General features: G+C 42.8%; 2 protein-coding genes across 4 annotated transcripts in view; both read right to left on the bottom strand.

Moving 5' to 3' along the window:
• Positions 1-1,236: 1,236 nt before the first annotated feature.
• ugcg (UDP-glucose ceramide glucosyltransferase) lies at positions 1,237-18,217 on the bottom strand. 3 transcript variants are annotated; one of them, XM_084482843.1, is made up of 11 exons: positions 17,893-18,217; positions 17,311-17,601; positions 11,496-11,640; positions 10,802-10,880; positions 9,967-10,068; positions 7,225-7,337; positions 6,373-6,551; positions 5,624-5,710; positions 5,096-5,203; positions 4,329-4,407; positions 1,237-2,445 (listed from the first exon to the last, which is right to left on the bottom strand). In XM_084482843.1, exons 2-11 carry the CDS (start codon positions 17,406-17,408, stop codon positions 2,275-2,277), a joined length of 1,161 nt encoding a protein of 386 aa, XP_084338969.1. In that variant the 5' UTR covers positions 17,409-17,601; positions 17,893-18,217; the 3' UTR covers positions 1,237-2,274. The 3 variants fall into 3 exon arrangements, with proteins under 3 accessions (XP_084338969.1, XP_084338967.1, XP_084338968.1); XM_084482841.1 differs by having other exon boundaries at positions 10,802-10,904; XM_084482842.1 differs by having other exon boundaries at positions 10,802-10,904; positions 17,311-17,610.
• A 1,317-nt stretch (positions 18,218-19,534) lies between these two features.
• fer (fer (fps/fes related) tyrosine kinase) overlaps positions 19,535-25,011 on the bottom strand; it is a 15,315-nt gene continuing 9,838 nt past the window's right edge. Inside the window, exons 10-13 of the mRNA XM_084483242.1 lie at positions 24,308-24,431; positions 23,507-23,712; positions 22,280-22,402; positions 19,535-22,184 (exon numbers count right to left, since the gene is read on the bottom strand). Coding sequence (XP_084339368.1) covers positions 22,048-22,184; positions 22,280-22,402; positions 23,507-23,712; positions 24,308-24,431 — 590 coding nt within the window. The 3' untranslated portion in view covers positions 19,535-22,047. The remainder of the gene's footprint in view (positions 22,185-22,279; positions 22,403-23,506; positions 23,713-24,307; positions 24,432-25,011) is intronic.

Below are 25,011 nucleotides of genomic sequence, written 5' to 3' on the forward strand. Positions count from 1 at the left end.
TCTCCCAGCTTTCTTACGGCATTTCACGGAGGCAAGCCCATAGACACACCTGTAACCACGGACCCTGGGGCCGGGGACACACCTGTAACCACGGCGACAGGGGACACACCTGTACCACAAATTGCCTTTTTGAGGATATTAAAGTTTTTTTCTACTGGCAGGCTTATCTGTCCCTCATACATGAGTGGACATGCCCATTCGGGATGCCACTAGTAAGAAGATCTTTGACATTGCTTGTTATGTCTAATGAACCTCACACCTGTTGGTCAAATAGTTTCAACAAACGTCCTTGAAACTGAGGTGAGTACGCTTCAGCCCTCCATCCTACCTGGTCCATCAGTTCTGCTGCAGGACCGCAATAGAAGAGAACAGTCATACTGTGTCATACGTTTGTCATGGTAGAAAGCATTAATCATCACGAAAATGCAGTCTGCAGAGCCAGAAAGTAGCCTAACAATCTCCCAAGTTAACCATTATCAACAGCTTAATGAGGGTCAATGATGGCTGTGCTAAGATAACGTATGACCTATAGCCAGTGCTTTACAGGATAACGTTATACAAATCAGTAACTTGAATAGCTAGTTTGCAAACAATGTCCAAGCCTACTTGACATGTCCAATGTCAAGTAGGCTAAGACCCCGTCCCATTACTACCCCTAGCCCTAGATTTGAGCCCTAGCCCTAGAATGTGCGCGTTCCCGTGGAGGGGTAGGGGTGTTACGGAGGGGTGTTCCAATACTAAGGGAGCAAGAGGGAATGCCTATTTTCCCTTAAAATCATCCCTTGGCTGCTAGCCAGCTCTGTACCTCACTTGCCCTGAATTTGTGTGAATTTGGCCAAATATTACCACTAATAAACGTTAGTTAATGCAGAAATAAGCATTATATATATTGCATGAGCTTAGGGGTAGGGATAATGTATAAATTACTGCCTCAGTTAAAAAGAAGAATATAACCCTTGTTAACACCAACACAATAAGTAAATGATTACTTGACCAATAGATAACTGTTATTTAATGTTTATTACTTCAGTAACCAGTCTTCTTTAACTTAACTTTTTTAGTTATGGTCAATTAATGTACCCATATTTTAAAGTGCTACCAGTAACCAGTTAGTACTCTTTATTATGAAAAAGTCCAAGATGCGTCCGGAAACATTGAAGTAAAATAAAAATTGCATAATCAAAATTATAAAATGTGAAGGAAGACATATTTAAACAACTGTTTTTTGATGGGTTTCATCTTTGTTTTTTTTTTATTCAGCCCCAACAGTTTCAACATCACATCTGTAGAAACACAGGCAGAGGAAATGTTTCTTGGAAAACAATAGAACAAAAATACTACAAAAACAATCCTGCAATTTATTCAGAAAACCAAATTTTATATATTTTTTCAACGTATGTTTGAATTATTAGAATCCCACCATAATAAAAGATAAAAATAAGGAAAACATCCAACTATTTCAAATGGAAAAAGTATTTTTTGCATTTCCTACATTTTCTTTTAATCATAGTAACTAACTCAAAATGTTACAAAAAAAACATTCCATACAATCTAATTTGTACAAAGAATTCAACCTACTCAAACTCATTAATTAAAATTATTTCCTATTTTGCGCACATTTCTTAATCAATTCTTGTTTTAATCAAAAATGGAAATGTTTAAATAAATAAATAAATTTCTATGAAGTTCTAACCAGCTCCAATTTGGATGTCAGAAATCAAATTAAAATATTTCTACAAATAGTGTTATTTGGAATGATACATTTATCATAATTCCTTTTTTTATTGTTCACAATGACTACATCCAAACTAATTTGAAGACAAAAAAAAGGCGATTGCAATTTTGTTTTTACCTTCAATCTTGTCACATGTAAAAGTTGTACACCAAACTGTTTATAAATGTATGAAAAAATAAACAGTTCAAATTGTTTTCATTTGTGAAAGATTTGAACGGATTCTGAATCTTTCATTTTCTCCAAGTTTCTAAGAGCACCAATAAAACATAAATATTAATAATACAAATTTGTACACACACACACACACACACACACACACACACACACACACACACACACACACACACACACACACACACACACACACACACACACACACACACACACACACACACACCAATATAAAAACTTAAACTAAAATCACATTTTCTTACATCCTGGTTTGTGTGTTTAAAAAAACAAACAAAAAAAAAAACAACCTTTGAGAAAAAGTCCTCTATATATTAAACATATTCGTCTTGGTGGTCTCCAAGGGCTTGCTACACGTCTATGATCTCGTCGGCGGTGCCGCCGCAGCGCAGGCGGTAGCGGCTGGACCTCCAGCTGACCGTCGGGTCCAACAGCGCCGACAGGAAGATGTGCAGCGACAAAGACTCCCTGATCAACCAGGCCAACGAGTAGTCCAGCTTAGAGTAACTCAACGCCCCGCCCTGAAACACAACACCAGACATAGATTACTGGGTTGTTTCACCTCAACATCATACGTTTTTAAAGTAGATAGATAGAGAGATAGATAGATACTTTGATTGATCCCCAAGGGGAAATTCAAGGAGTGCACAATCATAATAGAGTTGCACTTTTTAATCCAAGTGTAAAGCGGCATAGCATATGACGTGGCCGTGGATGGAGGGGATTATAATAAGCGGGGGCCTCGTGTGCATTTGGAGAATTCTCTAATTCCTCCATTTATCGGAGACAAACACTTTAGAGGTTCCCTGTTTGATAACTAAAAGAAGTCCATCGCTGGCTGTGTGATGGCATAGCATATCATACACTGTTTTCAAAACCAACCTTTATTCGAAAAATACAGTGCATGTAAATATTGGTTGGTAGGGCTAACTGCTACAGAGATTCATGATCAATGCATATCAAAGAAAGCGATAATTCTAGGTCTATGAATGTAGTTCACCAATATGGATGTACAACGGGAGTGTGTGTGTGTGATTTACTGCACGTCGAAGTCAACAAAACAACTAGTCAGTTTGCGGCTGCAGAGGTTTGAAAATGCCCAAAGTGCCTGTGCTTTGGAAAGTACTACCCTGGTACTTTTTGGGGTTTTAAATAATGTCAGCAGAACATAATTGAGAGAGTCCTCTCTGCGGTGGAAAGGCAGAGACTTCCTCCAAAAGGGTGTCTGGCCAAAGTGCATCTGAACCGTCACAGGCTGGGGTAAGGGTAGCGTGCGATTCCAAGCTAATATGAACATTTAAAAAGTGGAATGGAGTCTCTAGGTGAAAAATTGTTGTAGGTGTACGGTCCCAAAGTTTGTAGCGAGAAAGAAAGAAAGAAAGAATAAAAAAATACCTTTAATGCACTTTTTCTTTTGCTTTTCAATTCATAAAGGAAAAATTCCAGAGAATGGCGGAGAGGATGTTTATTACCCAAGGCCATCCATATTTGCTTCAAATACAATGGGACTGGTCACATGTAGCGCGCCAGTCTGAATGCATGAACACAGCAACTCCTTGAGGACTACAATTAATCATTACCAAATAACTCCTGTTATCACCTGATCACAGCTAGATGAGCCCTGTAGATCCTGACTATGGATCTTAACTGGGTCTGGTGGATGAGACGGCCGACTTCTCATCCAGCAGAAGAGAGCGACTGAGCTGTTTGGCTGCCTCTTCCCCTACCCCATCACATTAGTCTAGTAAGCTTTTGTTTGTTTTGTGGGATGGAAAATACAACTCACTTTGGTTTTGAATTACGCGATTATTTGCTGTTGAAATCATTCTGGTTGGTTGGTTGGTTTCATTGCTTATAAGGTTGGTTTGGGCAGGGGCTCCTGAATGTGTTTTCCTTGGATTCTGGCACAAGGGATTATAACATCTGATCCTGTGTATTAATGAAAAAAGAAAGATGCTCAATCGTGCTTGAACTCCTTGGCGTCTCAGCTTTCATATGACATATCGTTTGTGTAGATAGCATGACGTGATCGAAATTCTGTTTACATATATTTGAAGATACAATTGTGTTGATTTGGTTAGAAATTGACCAAGTTGCAAAGTCTGAAGTAGTTGAAGTGTCAGAGAATGGCCGGACGGCTTCGCCATCCTCCCATTGTAAAAATAAATATTTCAAAATGAGTGGTATGCGTGCGATTCCAAGCTAATAAGAACATTTAAAAAGTGGAATGGAGTCTCTAGTTGTAGGTGTACGGTCCCAAAGTTTGTAGCGAGAAAGAAAGAAAGAAAGAATAAAGCCCAAGAAGAACAATAGTTGAGAGCTGCATGCAGCACTCACCTATTAACTGTAGATTACAATTTTAGATAATAACTAGAAATAGTTTATAACTATGAGGGGCCGGTACCTGGACTCCTCGTAGCTGGACATAGTCTGCGATGAACCAGGCGAGGCAATGACAGAAGAAGAACACCATGATGTCACACCTAGAAGATTACATCACCATCATCGTAAGACATGGGTTAGTTTGGTGAAGAAACTGGTAAGTTAAGTTAACGATTAATTGTTTGAGTTTAGTGTGGTTAAGTAAAGGGTTAGTGTGGTTCAGATATGTTAATGGGGTTTAAAGAATGACATATCTGCGAAGTGGCCCTGCTAAGCGGTTACCCTTGAGGTAGACTACCCAGCCAGTAGCAGCTGATGATATCATTGTGCATCAGCAGATCACTTACGGCAGATAGCCTTATACTCACAGAGTTGAAAAGAGTGCAGAATTGTCTTTGTGTTTGCACACCGACAACAACAATCTTGTTATATTGTTACGTCACTCGTTTTGAATGAGCCACTATTTTAACACACGTTGGAATTCTTGTGTTTTCCCCTCCCGTGAACAGGAGCCAGGCTACTGTCACTCTTCAAGTCAGTGGAAGAGGCTGACCAAAAGAAAAGAGTTACCCAGTGAACACCCCCTTCTGGACGCACGTGACGAATTTGCAATTAAACAAATTCAACAATATCTGGGTAAGATAGGCAAAACGCCATATTACAGATATCACGGCATATAGCTTTCAGAAAAGGGTCAGTGTGGTTCACCAAGGTGTGAGTGTGTGTGGTTAAGATACATCTCAGACCTGAACAAACTAAGGTTAGAACTGGAGGCTGAGGGTTAAAGACCTGAAGACATGATGCGCAGCCCAGCCGATGAGGAGGCTAGCCACGAAGCACTCTGAGATAGGCTCCACCACCGTACCCGGGAGCATGTTGATGCGCAGCTTAGCCCATCTAGAAACGCAACAACAACACATCTAGTTAGCTTAGCATATTTATAAGCACAACAACACTGTGGTTGCTGAGCCAATCTTGAAAACACAAAAAACACAGCTAGTTTGGGTCATCCCATCCAGGAACACAACTTCACAGCTGGTAAGCTAAGCCAATATTGGAGAAAAAAAAAAACACTGCAAGTAAATTAAGACCATCAAAAAAAATGAACACAGCTAGTAAGCTAGCCTAACTAGAAACAACAATACAGGTAGTTAGCTTGGTCCTTCTTGAAACACAACAGCTGGTAAGTCAACAAAATAAGTTAAGGCATATACACACACACACACACACAGAGGAAGAGGCAGTAGCTCAACACACTGACAAACCTAGATTGCAGTTATTGTACACGATATGCGTTAGTGAGCTGAAACTTTTCACCTGATCATTCGTGACTGGAACTGACCAATGGAGTACGAGCCCGAGTTCTGCATTGCCACCTGCGTTGCCATGGCAAACCTCCAACCTCTTTAAAATAATAATAAAAACAATAATAGAAAACAATGGAAGTTTGTTAGCATTTCTAGCATGAGCTCACCATCCAATATGTCTTGTATGCGTTGTACAGTGTGTGCGGCTGAAAATGTGTGCATCTGGGTACACCCAGTAGACCCCAGAGGTTCCCCCCGCCCACATATTTTTATATTTAATACTATAAGGCATAAAACTTAAAATATTTATTTTTTCATATCTTACTAAAAAATTGCCAAAAAAATGACAGCCAGACTTCAATTTCTTTAACTGTGGCTGTGACATATTGCCGCATCTCCATCCAGATAAAAAAGTCTGAACGTAAGCAAGGTGCGAATCACGGTGAAATCAGCTGTGTGGACTGAACCATTCTGCTCTTTTTGCAAGGGGTGTTCACAGAGTAGTCACAGCAGTCTTTACTTTTTTGGAACACAATAATATACCAATTTATTAAACTAATACGCTAAGCTTGCATTTAGATCAATATTCATCATGACATTTAGTTATGTTACTAAACTATTTGAACAACACAAAAAATAGCAAAAATAGTAAAAACTTCCCATGGCCCCCTCCTCTGCCTTGGCCCCCCCCCCAAGCCTGTCCAACTTACACCCCCAGTATGTCGGCCCTGCCCATACGTGTGAGTGGTGTGAGCGTACCTGTCGGCAATTGCTTTAGCCATGAAGTAATCCTCAGCGATATACTGAGCGAAGGCCCCGAGGCCCCCGGCCTGGTCCAGCACGTCCCTCCTCATTAGACAGGACATGCCCGTCACACACTTGATGCCCATCACATTAGCAGACAGGTAGGAGCGCGGGTGGGACGTCCCAAAGTACACCTGTACACATGACGAACAAAATGTGAACACGTCACAGATGAGGGATTCTCCTTACTAGTCGTTGCGGCGTTAGGTAGTCGAGACCAGAAATAGTCTCCCCTCTGAGAAAGGCATTATGTGCACCATGCACTTTTGATAGAGATATTGATTTTTCCAAACAGCCCACGCTTTTAGTAGGCATATTAAACGTGCAGTTTTCCCAAACATTGTATAATTTCATTTAATTCCCCCTTTTTGAAAAAACGGTTTTATTTTATTGTATGACAATAAGTCATCAATCACCATGGTCGATCATCAATTTTACATTGCCAATAGGATCATTTATACCTCATTTGGCACCTGCAAGGAGTTCATTACTGAACCGGTTGCCGAATCAGGATCATATTTTATTTGCTATATCCCATTATTCCACCATGAAAGTGTTGGTTGTGCACATCCATAAAAGGTGTGCCAAAATATAGGTGTTTTAGCAGCTAGATGATACTATTAGTCATACTAGCTAATCGCTGGTTGTGTCAGTACCGCGCTATCAGCTAGTTATGCTACTAGCTATTTGTGCTGGTGGCTAGTTATGCTCATATCCAGCCTTGTTTAATAGTTAGTTGTGCTTGTACTACCAATAACTAGTTCTGCGTATGGGTCCTTGTGCTAGCAGCTGGTTGTGACCGCTCACCTGCTCCAGCGTAGCGGCGAAGCCCTGTCTGTCAGCGACGTATGGCAGGCCGTGCACCAAGCCCACCTTCTCTGTCATCTGATTGGCCAGGTCCGTCAGGGTGTCTGCTTTAACTGGAACACACATCGCAGCCGGTCACTTTTTTTTTTTTCTCCATTAATACACAGGATCAGATGTTATAATCCCTTGTGCCAAAATCCAAGGAAATTACACATTCAGAAGCCCCTGCCAAAACCAACCTCACAAGCACGCTGGCCACTAAGCTACCAACCACTGGTGAAAAACACAAGACAAATGGCCCAACTAACAGCAGTATGCAGCATTTCATTGGGGTTATCAAGTGGGACATCTTCCCATGTCCTACCTTCTGCTGAGCCTGGCCACCTGACCCCAGGCCTATGCCCATTCATCTTCTCCCTCTTTGGATGGGTGGCCTTTCTTTCTGCCTCAGTGCTTGACTCTACCTCCACATCAGGGGTGCTGATGTCCTGCGAACTGCGGGTTACTTCCCGTCGCTGGACTTCAAACCGACTGACTCGATGCACTCCTTAAGAAGTTGCTATCAATGCGGGTTCCCTGTGTTCCCTCTACCAAGCACTTCATTTTCCCTTGATGGATTCTCAGGCCCTTCCGAGTAGTAACCTTCTGCCAGCCACACACACACACACACACACCTGCAGCTTCTTCTCAGTTAAGTTTGAACTAGTGGCTTCCACCGACATGCTTTCCTTACTCATAGTCGAATTCGTTCCAGGGTCAGTAACCGTGTCCATCACAGGTGAGTCATCTTCCGCCCCTGCTCTCGCTAGGGTGGTAGGGTGTAACTAGGGCTGCACAATATATCACGATGACGATATTGGCTTCCCACGATGACATGTAGTGTTCTCATGATATTTCAAATGCGTGCTCCCCACCCACATTTTTTTTTTAAATAATGCATCCGCAAAAAAAAGAAAACCAAAAAAGAAACGAGCCCCGCCCACGCCCATTCTCAATATGAGAATGAGGAGTTGTCGTCACGGCACAGAGCCCCCCCCCCCCCCCCCTTCCCGCCATGTTGGAAGGTACGCCCCTCCGAGTGCAGCTGAGCTTTGCGTTATTGTTGACACGGTAGCTGCTAGCAGAGGAGGTTGTTGCAATTCTGTACAGTTTTAACAATGCCTGGAAATAACTGCTGCGTTAAAAACTACTCCAATGCCTCACACGATCGTCGAGGAAACCATAAGAACAGCGGGCTACAGTTTGTCAGGTTCCCTAAATGGACAACGCACTGAAGGCTGCCCCACACTACAAGATTTTTTAATCTTATGCGATTTTTGAGTCGGATGTACACCACACACATAAAGAGAATCTCCGCCGATTTGTTGCTCTCCGATCGTAAATACAAATACATGAACACGAACACAAGACTGAACACCACACACTATAGGACAATCTAGTCCGATAACTGCCCGCTGCAGGGCCGTGGAGGTAGAACTAGAGCAACTCGTGTCAACGGTGAAAATGGATCAGCGTCTTTTGACAGCAGTGGTTTCCGCGGTGCTTATGCTTACATAATATCAGAGAATATCCGCGTCATTTCGGCCGTGGCGCAATTAATGAATAAAGATCATAAACTGAATGGCTGTAAAAGTGTTCTGAGACACGGCTGCGAACCGGCAACTTTCAACAAAAAGTAGTGCCGTGCCGCTGCCGTATCCAGTGGAATAGCCTACATTGACTATAATGGTTTCTAATGTCTTTGGCAAACGTTTTTATTGCCGTGCCGCTTCCGTGACGGTTCTGGTGGAAATTGCCCTTCACTCTTTATTTCTATCTCGTAAAGTCTCCTGCGTCTCTGTTGCGTATTTCCTCATCTGTCTCTATGCCGCTCTGACGTCGCCCCTGGCAACCGATAGCCGTGGATGCCATCATGGCGGTAGGGCTCAAACCCCTCCCCTCCCCCAAAGTCACGTGACTCCTCATTCTCAATAAAAGCGAGCATGTACAGTGCAACACCCCCCCCCCCCCCATGATTAATCGTGGTAAATAATCGTGATATCAATATTGATCAAAATAATCTTTTTTTTTTTTTTAATAAAGCCTGGGATACTGCCACAATGAGCTGCTAACCCATTGCGGCCAATCACAGTGCTACAAACACCTCAGCCTGTCACATCTTAGCCAATCACAGCACTACACACACACCTCAGCCTGTCATATCTTAGCCAATCACTGCGCTACACACACCTCAGCCTGTCACATCTTAGCCAATCACTGCGCTACACACACACCTCAGCCTGTCACATCTTAGCCAATCACTGCGCTACACACACCTCAGCCTGTCACATCTTAGCCAATCACTGCGCTACACACACACCTCAGCCTGTCACATCTTCGCCAATCACAGCGCTAACCACATCTCAGCCTGTGTATACAGGTGGTGTAGGACCACCTGCCAGGGCCATGAACATTATATTTTGTATCGGAGAGCGTGGTCACTTTTCTCTTTGGTTTTAAGAAAAGACAAATAATTTATAAAATCACGTGTCACACAATCACAAACTAATGGCAGATTTGAGGAATATGCCGACGTGAGCTCCGCTTGATTCGATTAATCTGGGGGGGGGGGGGGGGGGGGGCACGGTCTTGCCCGCCACTTGCACGTGATCAGGAACACGCATACAGGGAGGTGGGCGTGTCCGAACGGCTAACAAGCTCAGATGAAATCTAGTGTAGTATAGGAAATGGGCGTGTCCTTACCTTTGATGCCGCTGTCACAGATCCAAACCAGGCCGTACTTGGCACCCTCGTAGGCAGGCATCAGGTTGTTGATCTTGGGGTTGATGCCCACTTTCTTACCCCCTAGGAGACAAGCACACACACACACTAGGAGACAAGGACACACTAGGACTAGGAAGCAGGGACACTTAGACTAGGAAACAAAAACACAGACTTGAAGACAAGGAGTATGGGGATAGATAATGTTCTAGGTAGTTGTGGTGATAGTAGGGATGGTGTCCTAATTAGTTGAGATATAGGCCCAATCTAAATTCTCTTTTTTAGTCCTACCCCTGGTTTTTGAGTGGCTTCGACTTGCCCCTTAAAAACAGAGGGCCAAGGGGAATTTTTCCCCTACAAAATGGTACAACCCTTCAAGACTCAGCTACGTCATAAGCAGTCGTCATAAGCAGTCGTCAACAGCGTTAACGGAAATCTATGACAAGATCTCACCGATTGTGCGACTACACCCGACACTTGAGTAGGAACTCAAGGATCCCTTGTTGCATGCAAATTGTTAAGAGAAATTCAGAGTAAAACGCTGTTGACTACAAAAGTAAAGGAATCCCTCAAACTTACATTGGTGTGGAATCCATTTCTCTTCTCGTGCATACAAATTGATGAGATGTTGCAGTTAACTAGTCTTTATTTTAATGGCAATATCTGATCAGAGCATGGGCCGTGGTTTGATGAGTTAGTTATCTGGTCGGACCGTGTAGGGGTTTTGGACACTTGTGAATGCATGTTGATGATGAGTGATCGTATCACAGAAGAGGTGTTGAACAGACCAGTTGAACTGAGGAGGACGAGGTCCTACCTATGAAGAGCCGGGCGTCCACGGCGGGATACTTTCCCAGAAGCTTTTTGCAAACGTCAACAGCAGGGTCATCGTTATCCTGGACACACAGTAGGATCTCATACTACACACACACACACACACACACACACACACACACACACACACACACACACACACACACACACACACACACACACACACACACACACACACACACACACACACACACACACACACACACACACACACAAAATTATATAATTGCGCTGGTGTACGGCATAGCTAGTCAAGGGTTGAATGTAGCTGGGGGTTAGTGGTACCTTGGTGTTAGATAGTGGGGTAGCTACTACCTTGGTGTTAGATAGTGGGGTAGGTAGTACCTTGGTGTTAAGATAGTGGGGTAGCTACTACCTTGGTGTTAAGATAGTGGGGTAGGTAGTACCTTGGTGTTAGATAGTGGGGTAGGTAGTACCTTGGTGTTAGATAGTGGGGTAGGTAGTACCTTGGTGTTAGATAGTGGGGTAGGTAGTACCTTGGTGTTAGATAGTGGGGTAGGTAGTAGCTTGGTGTTAGATAGTGGGGTAGGTAGTACCTTGGGGTTAGATAGTGGGGTAGGTGGTACCTTGGTGTTAGATAGTGGGGTAGGTAGTACCTTGGTGTTAGATAGTGGGGTAGGTAGTACCTTGGTTTTAGATAGTGGGGTAGGTAGTACCTTGGGGTAGTCCAGGGTGAAGAAGGTTTCCAGGTTACTAATGAGGTTGGGGTCAACTCCCTTCAGGGGTTTGAGCAGCGAGACGGCGGGCAGCTTGCAGTACGGCTGCTTCTGCTCTGGGTGGCGCTGGTGGAGGTGGAGCCGTCTAACATACGCACACATACACACACCAGTTAACAACAGACATGCAGCTGGGTAGCAGTCCTGGACTAACCCTGGTAAAGCGTTGACCCTAACCTAGTCAAGGGTTTAGTACAGGGTAAACCTTGTTAAAGGGTTAACTAACCTAGTAAGAGGTTTAGCTGGTAAATGGTAAACCTGCTAAAGGGTAATCTATCTCTTACCTGGAAGAGGATGAGAGTTATCCCTCACCCTTTACCAGGGTAACTAGCGGTGCAACGGATCACCAGACTCACGCTTTGGATCATTCACCGCCTTGAGTCATGGATCACATCATTTATTTCGGGTCAGCAAAAAAGAAAATGGGGAGACAAATTTGACTTTGCTTTAGATTGATTAAGTAGAGAACACAAAGCACTCAAGATGCCCCCCCCCCCCCCACGTTCACAGCAGAGTGGAACGTTCAGTGTTTTGGGAAAAACAGAGAGAAAAAAATTGAGAGGAAGCGAAACTACAGCCTCCCCCAGACATCTACTCTGGCACTATCGGACACACAGATAGCAGACAGGCCGCAGACCCTAAAGAGAAACAGCCCGCCCGTCGCCATCGACACCATGCCTTCCCCCATAGGTCGAGTAATCCATCCGTCTTTCACTGCCGAGATTATATAGGAATATGCCACATTCGCATCGGGCTGATATTAATAGCACCTTTAGCCGCAACTTTTTTCAAATTTCTTATTCATGTTTGATATCCGTTGTCTTGAACAACCCCCTGGTCATGCTTTGTGGATCTGAACAACTCCCACACTGATGAAAGACAGCAGGCAGTTTTGGGTTAGATCTAAAGCTTCAATGCTCGATCACCCGAGCATTGAAGCTTAGGGCCTTTTTACACTGCCAAGCCTTAAGCGGTCACGGCTTGGCATGCCCAGCCATTTCACTGCCTTTCCTGTGTAAACGCGAGGGGGTAAAATCCCCTGTTTTCACAGAGCGGGCTTTCTTGCTTCACTGGAGAAGGCGGGGCTGCGCACGGAGAGTAGACCTCTTAATTTGCATAGTACGAATGTTTTTTTTTTTTTTATGATTCAAGAGACTTGAGGCATGAAAGAATGTGCATACATCTGAGTGTAGGCTACAAACGCGATTATCTATTTACAAGTGCAAACACGCCAACATATTCTTTATTTTGTTGGGCACTTGTTTTTTTATCCAGACAAAAGTCCCGTAAGGACAGTTCCTCTGCGTCTTTCTCGTAGATCGCACCATCTTTCCCCGTCTTCGTTGTATGCGACTGCATCACCTTCTATCCCATGATGATCAGCAGCTCATGTTTTTCACCGTCTCTCCGGTTAGAACTCATGTTGATCTCGCTGCGTTGACTCTGTCTAGACAATGCAGCAACCCCTCTACCCAAGACCCGCCTCTGGAATGGTGGAGCCGTCTAATTGCATTTACATCAGAATGAAACCGCCAATGTGTGTAGGGTCCGGGAGGGTAAATTGGGGTGCTAGCTCAAGCAGGCAATTTACCTCGGGCAGTGTAAACGTGCGGACCATGCCCGGGAGAAAGGCGTGCATAAGACGTGCATATTTGGCAGTGTAAAAATGTCTATAGATGATGCACAGCATTTCAAGCTGGTGCGTCTCTGTTGTAACTTCACTTCTGTTCCGTCCCTAGTCTGCATGTTGCAATTTAAACTGTCCTCACTGTGCAACCATTGTTCAAAGACAGTTGTGTATCAAAGTCCCTTTTTAGAGAATGAGCCCGGAAACTCTGTAGCCGCATCCCTTTTCACCACAAAGTGCCATCAAGAACATTGTTTTGCAAGACTGAAATCCCAAAGCTGTACAACAGGTTCAAGGTGAAAAAGTGTGGCTCAAGGCACATGGCTTGCTGCCTCTACTGAACTCTCTACCAGTCTATGTAGGCCTGCTCAATCCTACATAAGCTTCACTATCCAAAACCTAACCCCAGACTGAATCAAACTGCCTGGGAGGGACCGTTTTTCCCAGAAGATCACTCATCGTTTTTTGAGAATATGCTAGGGGATCAAGATTCAAGATTGAATACTTTAATTGCCATACAACAGAAGTTGTTAGGAATTTGCTGCACTGTGCTCTACAATACAACAGACAAGACAAACACCACACAAAAATAGGAAGCCAAAGACATAGGCATAGATATAAGACCATAAATGAGACATAAGTACATACATGATTCATTCATGGCTCGTCCCTACATAGGCAAGAGTCTAAAAGTAGGAAGTGACTTTAGTGGAAGTTCACCTAAAGTGCAGGTTATAAGTTATAAGTGCGAATGTAACAGGATGATACTGATTAAAATTAAAATTTAAATAAAACAGAATATATGTATATATATATATATATATATATATATATATATATATATATATATTCACATACACATATATATACACATACACACACATATACATATATATACACATAATAATGTGGCATAGTAGCATGAATAGAATACAGTTTAAAACATATCGACTTCCCTGAGGTATTGGTGCAAAGATGGAGAGCTATTTAAAAATCAAATTGCACTACAGTATGTGCTATTTAAAAAGCAGGATTTCTTTGTGTTAATAGCCCTCAGCCTGCTACCTGATGGGAGGATCCTAAGGAGATGGTTGGCAGGATGAGTTACATCCTGCAGGATTTTCATGCCCTTTCATTGCATGTGGGCCTTGCGTCATCATCATCCTTAGAGATAAGCCCTACCAATGTTGTGTCATCTGCAAATTTGTACATCTTGACAGAGTCTGTATGTGACACACAATCATTAGTGTACTGTGACCAACCCAAATATATATATATATATTTTTTCCCTTTTAGTCCGACCAACTTGCCGGTTGTAAACTTGCATTAGGTCAGACCGTTTTTTTTTTACTCTTCAAACAACTAATGCAAGTACAATAAAACACTATTAATTATTTTGAATATAAATTGCCTACATACATACACACATAGGCTATGTTCTTTTATATAAAAACCTGTGGCGTCATCTATGATTATGTTTACACCATTGGTTTACGCATGTCACACTATGAACTATACGATACGTTCGCTTGATTTCATCCACTGTCAATGGTTCGCGCTCGTCAGAATGGTTTGCAACGGTGCGCCTGAAGGCACGGGTTGGAGTTCGCATTTACAGCTGTTAACCACATTTGCCAAGGTGTTAGGTTTTATATTTTGGAAGTCAATTTGTCTCACAAACCCTTTCCTTTTTCTTTTACTGAAATTCATGCAGTGGGCTACCATGTCTTTAAGGATTTGAGATATTTTGCTTGGGTGCAAAATAAAATAGGGCACTTGTTTTGTCAATGGGACTGACTGCGTCCATTGAATCTGTAATAAGAACTGATCCTGTGGGGAAAGTACATTCCCTGTTGTCAGTACATACTTCTTCAGTGTTAGACAATCGAAGGCGTTCTTATCCCATTGACAATCGGTGCACGGTTGGCCACCATCTGCAAGACCCCATTGAACCCAAAATCCACCTTGGTCATCCTCCCAAGGAGATGGTCCATCTGGTTCACCGAGATTCCCCTTAGTGATGCTAAATTGATTACATGTACAAAGCAAGCTATCCGTTACCCCAGCACAGCATCAATCCCGGCATTTACTTGGTTCGTGGTGTTATCTGGGGCGACCGGAATATTGCTATTGGTATCTCTAGCTTCAACTCTGCTACTGCACTCATGCGGTTTCACACCGGTGCCAGATTTGTGCCAGTATGACTCTGATAGCGGGGGCATGTCCATAGCATCAGACTTCATATCTCCCACTTGGCTGTGGTTTAGTGAGCAGTCATGTAGCTTTCTGTTGCCCTTGGCTTGAGCTCAACCGTGTGTGGTGAGGGCGCCAAAGGATGCTTTGCATATTTTGAAGACAATCATGAGATTTTCATGTTCATAGAGAACTGGCAAGATTTTCATACTATAGCGGAGGAGAGAAGGGATTTTGTAGTGTGGTTCAAGCACTTTCACCATATTTTTAAAGCCTCCGTTTACTACAATGGAGTATGGCCTCTTTTCTCCAGCGATAAACATCCCAATAGATTTGGTTTTAGCTTTAGCATGGTCTGATTCCGCAGCAAAGGGCTGCTTAAATGCAGCATTGAAAAGTTGTTGTGCCTTGGCAGCCGCCATTGACATACCAGGAGGATGTTGGTTATGTGTGGCCATGATTGATGTACTCTCGTTCTCATATGGCACAATGCCTACATACTAAATTGGGGACTTATTTCAGTAACAGTGACAAAAGGGCCTAGATTACTATGTTGACGATCATCGAAGAGAAATCACCACGTTTAAAACAAAAAAAACTGTTTTGGGTTCATAGCTCTTTAAAAAGTTACAGTGGCAGTAAATCAGTGTTTCACACCATGGAATTAATCGGTGGTTCACATGCTGGCCGATTTGTGGAGGGGGGGGATCCGAATGGATCACTGATCCGTTACAACACTGTGTTACGGTTAAACCTTTTAATTTAAACTGTAAATATTCTGATTGCTTAAACACCTCTTGACAGAGATGTCTACCAAGATCGTAATAATAAGAATCATTTAATCCACCAGTTGGAGTGAGCCATACAACATATGCCATGGTATACATTAAAGACAGAAATGAGCTGTCATATATGTATATATGAGGGTATACAATAACTATGCCCATTGAGACGCAGTTTCACCCACAAATTTATAGACCTCATGTATTTACCGTACCGATTTAATGAGACAGAATACCATCCATGTATAAAAGTTAGTCGTTATGGTAAGTCGAGGTCATATGATACATCATATGTCTAGGAGGAATTGCCGAGGAGGAAATGCAGGAAGGAATTAGTCATTTTGTTTACGAAAAGAAACACTCCAAGCTGCCGCGGGGGGTAACCAACACATTCTGGAAACCCCACTGTAACGCCACAATATCATGCCGGAAACACCACGATAACATGCCGTCGTTAACCCCATGATAACATGACAGACAGTAACATGCCGGTAAACACACAGTAAACCCCAGTAACATGCCGGTCACCCCACAGTAACGTGACACACTGTAAAATGCAAGTAACCCCAGTTACATGCTCGTAACCCCCACAGTAACATGCCAGTAAAACCCACGATAACATGCCATCCAGTAACATGCCGGTAACCCCACCGTTACATAGGGGGGTGACCCCACACAGTAACCTCAGGGTAACATGCCGGTAACCCCACCGTTACATGCCGGTAACCCCACAGTAACATGCCGGTAACCCCACCGTTACATGCCGGTAACCCCACCGTTACATGCCGGGTAACCCCACAGTAACATGCCGGTAACCCCACCGTTACATGCCGGGTAACCCCACAGTAACATGCCTGTAACCCCACAGTAACATGCCGGGTAACCCCACAGTAACATGCCGGGTAACCCCACAGTAACATGCCGGTAACCCCACCGTTACATGCCGGTATCAACGCGGTTGGATTGGGCGTAGCTCTAAGACCAGCAGGTGACCATCGATACCTCAGAGTTAGCAGCTGACGTGCCCCGAGTTAGCATCGTTAATAACAGGAGTGGTGTTGGCATCAGGCATAATCATAATAATAATAATAATAATAATAATAATAGCATAGTGCTATTAGCGGTGAGGTTAGCACCAGATAGCATCACTCACACGTAGATGATGGAGATGAGGTGCATGAGCCACAGCACGCAGAACAGGCCGAGGCCGAACACGGACAGCCCCTGCATGGCCAGGTCCATGAGGGCCATGGCCGGCTTATCCCCCGGGGAGGAGGCGGCTCTAGGGGCGAGATGTGTACGGGGAAACGAGACGTCGAGCAGGGGAAGAAGTTCCACGGTCGGTGTGGAAGAAGCTGTGGGGCCGGATGTCTCCTCCGTCGATCAGCTGACTGCTGGGTGCGACCATCACGAGACTTCCGGTACACTGGCGGTTTGTTCCGCCCTTCCGCCCCTGGGAGTAACATTATATATACATTGATATAATTATAATAATTATTGTTATTATTAGGGGCAATCACCTACGGTGTAATGCACCTAATTTTATTGCTGATTTTTTAAATTATTTTTTTTACTCTTGTCCGGCCTGTTCGGCTGGGGCCAGTTAAGTCCCTGAGGAACCAGGGGCCTCATTTATCAACCGTGCGTCGAAAAGGTCTAAATTCTCACTTAAGAATGAAATGTATGATGATCTTAAGTACAAAAAAAATCGGTATTAATCTAATTTACCACTTACCAAGGAAACCAAGGAAAGAGAAGTCTGGGGCCCCCTGCTGGAGCTGCTTCCCCCGCGATCCGACCCCGGATAGGCGGATTGAAGGTGAGGATGAGGTCTCAACGCATTCCTTTATCAACCATGAGAATGTGTTTTCCCCCTCAGCGCTATAAAGGCACAGAGAGCGAAGAAAATACACTTCTCCAACACTAAAATGGAAACGCTCATAAACGAGGTTGAATTAAACCAAAAGTTACTTTTTGGCTAACTTAGTGCAGGAAGCATTACAAATAAAAGAAAGCTTGCTGCATGGGAAAAAAGTGACTGATGCGGTTAATTCAATTAGGTTGGGAGTCACTCACAGCCCACAGAGACGTCTGCAACAAGCAGAGCAGCGCGATCTTTGAAAACGCGCTCCCTGCTGAGAGCAAGGTCTGTTAATAATTAGACAAAGGAGTAATTTATTACCAATAAATTTGGTTTGTACGCATGGCCAGAGCTGTGCTAACATTTACACACATTCCTAAGTATAAAGTACTTTGGAAATCCAGAGTTCTCGCGAGAGCACAATTTGAAATTGTTCAGCGAGTCACTCTGGGAACTAGCAAGAGACCTCTGAAGAATAAGTCCCGCCTCCGAGGCTCCCGGTTCCCTCGGTCAAATGTCCATGGGAAATAACATGGGTTTTTTGAATGATTGTACATAACTAACTCTGTAGGTGGCGAAGAAGTATAAGCTGCGTCACGTTTTGAACTACACACATTTTCCATCTAGTTTCGACTGGCTTTTTGGATTGTCTGTGCCGTTAAAGTAGTAAACGATTATAAATGCTATTTTAACAGCACCGACAATGCAAAAAGCCAGTCGAAACTAGATGGAAAATGTGTGTAGTTCAAAACGTGACGCAGCTTTTACTTCTTCGTCACCTACAGAGTTTATGTGCAACTCAAACTCTTAACATGAAAAAGTATATAAAAAATTCACAGACAACATATGTTGACATTCATGGCACAATTCAAACGGGACCAGAAAATAATTTTTTTCTCACATTAACGATTTTTCAACCTAGAGGTCCACTGGGGTTTAGCCGAAGGGGCGGGACTTACCAGCTCTATAGACCTCTGAAGAATAAGTCCCGCCTCCGAGGCTCCGGTTCCCTCGGTCAAATGTCTATGGGTTTTTGAATGACCGTGATCGAGATTTAAACGCAAAACCATATGACCCTCAAAAATTCTACAGATTTGTGCGCAAAGACCACTTTCACGGAAATCATCTTCCTATTATCATTTAATGAATTTGTATAATGTAATAATTACTGAATGAATATACCATGGACAAACTTAGGGGAGTTTGGAGATACCACAGTAGTAATAATACTTATACTAATAATTGTTATTATACCAAGGCCCCTAGAACCCGATGTTTTAATGCCTCGAATGGAATTTTAATTTTAATTTGCTGGACAGATGTTTTCCTGCTAAAACTGGGTTTGAGTAGCAGGAAAGTGTTTAGTGCATCTTGCACTTCATTCAAATCATGGACATATAAAGATTTGAATCACATGATCACATCTTGCATAAGGAGATGCCATGTGATCAGACCACCGCCAGTTTAAGCCACAGATTACAACCTTACATATTTTATTACATTTTTTAACGTACACTTTTTTACATATTTTCTTTTCTTTAGTAAGAACAAACAATAATGTTAAAAATCTAATCAAATTTATATAAAATACATAAATGATATTCACAAAATATAAACTTTATAAAATTCATTTTTTTCCCAGAATTAAAAAAACTGTAACAGTCGTTTTTTCAATCGTTTTTTTCACGTTTTCCTGGAAATTTAGTAAAAATGATTCACGTTAGAAGCAAAACATTTACTTTGAAATCACTTAAATTAAATAAGTGTTATTGAATTGTAGAACCCCCCCCTCCCCCGCCCCAAAATATATAGTTACACATTAAAGAACTAAAACAATCAAACAAAGTAAACCAACGTGAATAAAAAATAACTGAAATATAATTTTGTTACATATTTAATGAGCCGATTGAGAGGGGGTGTGGTCAGGGGGGAGGGCTAGTGTTCGGTGTGTGTTCGGAATAGAGGGTTGGGGGTGTGGTTATTGGGAAGGGGGTGTGGCCTCAAAGCACGGCAGTAAAATAAGGTCACTTACAGGGTTAGCTGAGAATTTAGGCTTGTTTACCCATTTGGTGTTCCTTCCATGGGTTGGACCAGAGCAGCGAGACCACTTTTCTGTCCGTCAGTTCAGTGACCCCCTTACTTACACAGTAAGCCTATGGGCACTGATGTCAATTCAAAGTTGCCTGAGCATTAGCTCCACAACTCCACTTAATACACCTTCCAGATATAGCAAACATGACTCCATTTAGGTGTGTATATCTGGAATATCCTACATTAAAATGTTGAATTCCAAAAATGAGAATGCAGCTTATTTTACCCGCAGTTACTACAACACATTTGTTCAGAATAACCATTTCTTCTCATCACAATTGATTTGAAGAAGGGGAATAATAAATTGGCATTTGGAAAAAAAAAATAAGGCTGACGTAAATGTTTCTAGAGTAAGCCAAATTTTCGTTTTGGGAATTTCTCTTCACATAGTTTATTCTGGATATACACACGTAATGATTAATTACTGGGGGATCAATGAACTGATCTCAATGCTTTTGTCTAACCCAGGGAAGGATAACAAAAGGCCAAAAAGCCTGAACCTTGAACTAACACTGCTTTGTCAAGTTTATCTGACAAACTTATGTTTGTTGGATTAAAAAAACCCACCACATTTAATTAACATTTGGCAACATTTTAGGGTTAAAAATGTCTAATAATTTTTGGCAAGGTTTTTTAGATAGATTTATGTTTCCATAATTAAACAATCAGAACATACAAAACATATAAAAACAGTTGTGAGAATGCTGGAGAAACCGATATTGGTAGCTCGCCAGCTTGCGGAAGTCCCCAATCAAAGTTCTGTGCTTCCAAACTTGGTAGTCTACAGTGAGCCAAGGAGAGGGAGCAAAAGTTTCTCCTTCCTGGAGAGGTTTGTCAGCAGAAGTAACAGCATGCCCACTTCATTACTTAAGCTGCCAAAGCGGCTAGCTATGGTTGCCTTCCTTATCAAGCCAAGCCTCTCACCAGACAGTAAATCCTTCTGTCCAAGGGCAATACTTTTAAACATATTCCCACCTTCAGTTAAAGGAAGTCATTTTGTAGTTTTAATTAAATTAAGTACTTTAGTAGTTTCAGTTAACGGAAGTACTTAAGTAGTTTCAATTAAACAAAGTTATTTAGTACATTTAGTTAAAGGAAGTACTAAACAACCACTATTGCAATAATTATTTTGATCAAAGTCAACTGGAGGTCTTCCTCCAAGGTTTTGTCTTTGCTCTTCATATAAGCTAGTGTTTCCCTGAAATGGCTAGCGGCTAACAGTTGGCTCCAAACAACTAGTGGCTAACAGCTAGTGAGTGTTGTTTGAGGGTGTAGTAAGATAATCAAAAGCTGTATTTTGTTCCTAGCGTTGTTCATAGTTTTATCTCCCTTGATATATTCATCATTTTATTTCCAAATTACCTCTAGCAACTGCCTGCTAGGGCCTGCTCTCCGGAGCTCTGGAAACATGGTGTATCATGGATGCCTCTCGTTCCATCCTCTCTCTACATTAGCCTTTTTAGTGTTTATCTTTTGATTGTGGTGGAACACAATGATTATATGTGTCTCATTCGTTAGTTAGGTTCATCTTTACTACTTACTAATCCCTCATTACCTTTACTTCACAACAGCAAGTGACAAGAAGCTAGCGGCTAGAGGCTAGTGGCTTACAGTTAGCATCCAAAGCTAGTGGCTAACAGTTTGCGGCTAACACCAGTGATCCTGTTAGCTCGTGTTTTGTGTTATTCAGCATTAGCTTCACTCAAAGTGTCAGTAGAGGTGGGAGGGGTCAGAGGCTGGGTTTAGTTCAGGGGTCCTTTACTTCTTAATGGCGGTGAGGTCCTGAAGCAGCTCAGAGTTTAGGGGTCCATCACTTCTTGATGACGCCGAGGTCCCGCTGCAGCTCAGAGAAGGTGGGTCGGTGTGAGGGGTGCTGGGGTCAATCACTTCTTCTCGATGGCAGTGAGGTCCTGCAGCAGCTCAGAGTTCAGAGGTCCATCACTTCTTCTTGATGGCGGCGAGGTCCCGCTGAAGCTCAGAGAAGTTGGGTCGCTCCTCGGCGCTGTAGCGCCAACATCTCTCTATCATGCGGAACACGTCGTCTGGGCAACGCTCAGGGCGGGACATCCTGTAGCCTAGCAACGGGGGGCAAGCAGTTGCGTCAGATGGCCGCACTGACGGCAACGCTAAGCACGGAAAACCCTAAGAACGAAATCTAATTGAAACTCACCTTTCTCAACCTGCTCCCTCGCCTGCTGGTTGGTCATGCCGGGGTAAGGACACACCCCCAGGCTGAAGGTCTCCCATAGCAACACACCGAAGCTCCACACGTCACTCTCTGAGCTGTACCGCCCTGAAGATCCAAACAGACACCGTGACTCATAGCCGTAAAGACAAAACAACCACCCTCACTCATAGCCGTAAAGACAAAACGAAACAACCACCATCACTCATAGCCGTAAAGACAAAACGAAACAAACACCCTCACTCATAGACGTAAAGACAAAACGAAACAAACACCCTTACTCATAGCCGTAAAGACAAAACAACCACTGTCACTCATAGCCATAAAGACAAAACGAAACAACCACCCTCACTCATAGCCGTAAAGACAAAACGAAACAAACACCCTCACTCATAGCCGTAAAGACAAAACGAAACAAACACCCTCACTCATAGACGTAAAGACAAAACGAAACAAACACCCTCACTCATAGCCGTAAAGACAAAACAACCACTGTCACTCATAGCCGTAAAGACAAAACGAAACAAACACCCTCACTCATAGACGTAAAGACAAAACAACCACCGTCACTCATAGCCGTAAAGACAAAACGAAACAACCACCGTCACTCATAGCCGTAAAGACAAAACGAAACAACCACCGTCACTCATAGACGTAAAGACAAAACAAACACCCTATAATTTGAATTTTGCGGAGCGTGGTGAAGTGCATTGCAATCACAGGGGCACTAACTCTTTCCATTTGAATAAATGCACTCAAAAAATGTGACAAAATGTTAATTCTATTTTTATTGTTATAACTTTTTCAACAAATTGAATTGAGGATTTCATTGTCACTTTGCATATTAAAGTACACTTTGAATAACGTATTTTCAAATTGCATTATTAAATTGCACAATGAATTGTCAATTGCAAAATGCAATGACTTATTGAATTGCAAATTGCATCGCCACATATATTTATATATTTTTGCCACACAAATTTTGCTACACATATGCTTCCATACAAACACCCTCACTCTCTGGGCTGCTCCTGATGACTAAACAAACAAAGAAGTTATGGATCCTAACTGTGGATAATGGATGTACTTATTGTAAGTCGCTTTGGATAAAAGCGTCTGCTAAATGCCCTAAATGTAAATGTAAATGGATAAGGTGTTACTGAATTTGAAGGCTCCTGGTGAAGACTCCTTACTGTAGTTAAGGCTCCTTACCGTAGTTGAGGGCCTCGGGGGCGGTCCACTTGATGGGGATCTGCTTGAGGCCAGAGGAAGAGTAAACCCCGTCGTCTTCCTGGCGGGACATTCCAAAGTCACTGATCTTCAGGATGTCTCGCCCACTTCCTCCGCTGAAGCTCCGCCCACCCCCACCAACCCCGCCCCCCTCTGCCCCAACCAAGCAGTTCCTGGCAGCCAGATCCCTGAGGGAGAAAAAGAAACAAACGCTATTAATATCATCCCTGAAAGACCAAGAAACCGTATCAATATAGATCATATCATAGCCAGAAGGGACACATTCCCTTACGGCACGCTGGGATGAAGGCAAACAGTCGAGGAGACTGGGCATGTCAGCCAGCTGAGGTTCATCGTACAACTACACCTCTTAGTGTTGGCGTGCTGCCCCGTAGTGTCTCAAGGTATAAAACCCACAGGTGAGGCACCACAAATCTGCAGGAATCATATTATTATTCCTTCAACTTCCTCAGAGATGAGTGGGAACCAACACCCTCTATCTTTAACTTCAATAAATCGGAAGAGCTCAAAATGGGTTTATTGAATATCAAATTGCTTTTAACTAAAGCACACACAATTTGAATGAATTGTTGCAAGTCTCTTTGGATAAAAGCGGTACCCAGCTTGCTAAATGCCTTTAATGTAAATGTAAGAGACTTTATACACATTAATTATTGATTGATATTATTGATGAACATGAATAACCTTTGTATACAGTTTTTGGCTTGCAGTGACATGAATCATGTTAACGACTGATTAATTTAATAGTTGAACTCGTATTACCTGTGTATACAGTTGTTGGCTTGCAGGTAGGCCATCCCTGCTGCGGCATCCAGAGCAAACTTCACGAGCTGCTTTGTCTTCAGCTCATCCCTCTTCTTTCTCAGGAATGACAAGAAGTCCCCACCTACAGAGACACCCAACCTTTAGCACCAATAACCCGACTAGGCAAGGTCACCTTTAATCCTTAACATGAACACCTAACCTTAACCCTTAACATGAACACCTAACCTTAACCCTTAACATGAAACCATAACCTTTAACCCTTAACATGAACACCTAACCTTTGACCCTTAAAAGGTAACTTGTATACGCTACCAGAGTGGTCTCAGCCAAATTTGTACTGTGTGTATGGATGTATAGACTACTGTCAATGTACTGTATGTATTCTGTTTAGAATTTACTGCCAGTGTAAGGTATGTAGGCAGCTATGTATGTATGCATGTATAGACTATGTTCTTTCTAATCCTATACATGCTGGCGACTGAGAAGATTAAGCTACTTCATGGTCTTTGGTGTATATATATATATATATATACAGCAATATACAATATAACGATATAAGCTCATACACAACGTGTACAAGCCTAAAAATAAGTATCAAAAAATTGCTGTTGGTTGTAACCATGGGGACAACTCTACCTCTCCTTCCTAAAACCCTTCTTTTTTTTAATCACAGTGTAATTCAAGCTGCGACAGGGGGTTTG

Source organism: Micromesistius poutassou, assembly GCF_964030765.1.
Source record: "Micromesistius poutassou genome assembly, chromosome: 18".
NCBI lineage: Eukaryota > Metazoa > Chordata > Actinopteri > Gadiformes > Gadidae > Micromesistius > Micromesistius poutassou.

Coding starts and splice junctions, on each gene's coding strand:
- ugcg (XM_084482841.1), bottom strand. CDS start 17,408: ATGGCCCTCATGGACCTGGCCATGCAGGGGCTGTCCGTGTTCGGCCTC. Junction 6,552..7,224: donor TCGCCGCTACGCTGGAGCAG/GTGAGCGGTCAC, acceptor TCATGTGTACAG/GTGTACTTTGGGACGTCCCA. Junction 2,446..4,328: donor TCCAGCTACGAGGAGTCCAG/GTACCGGCCCCT, acceptor GTTGTGTTTCAG/GGCGGGGCGTTGAGTTACTC.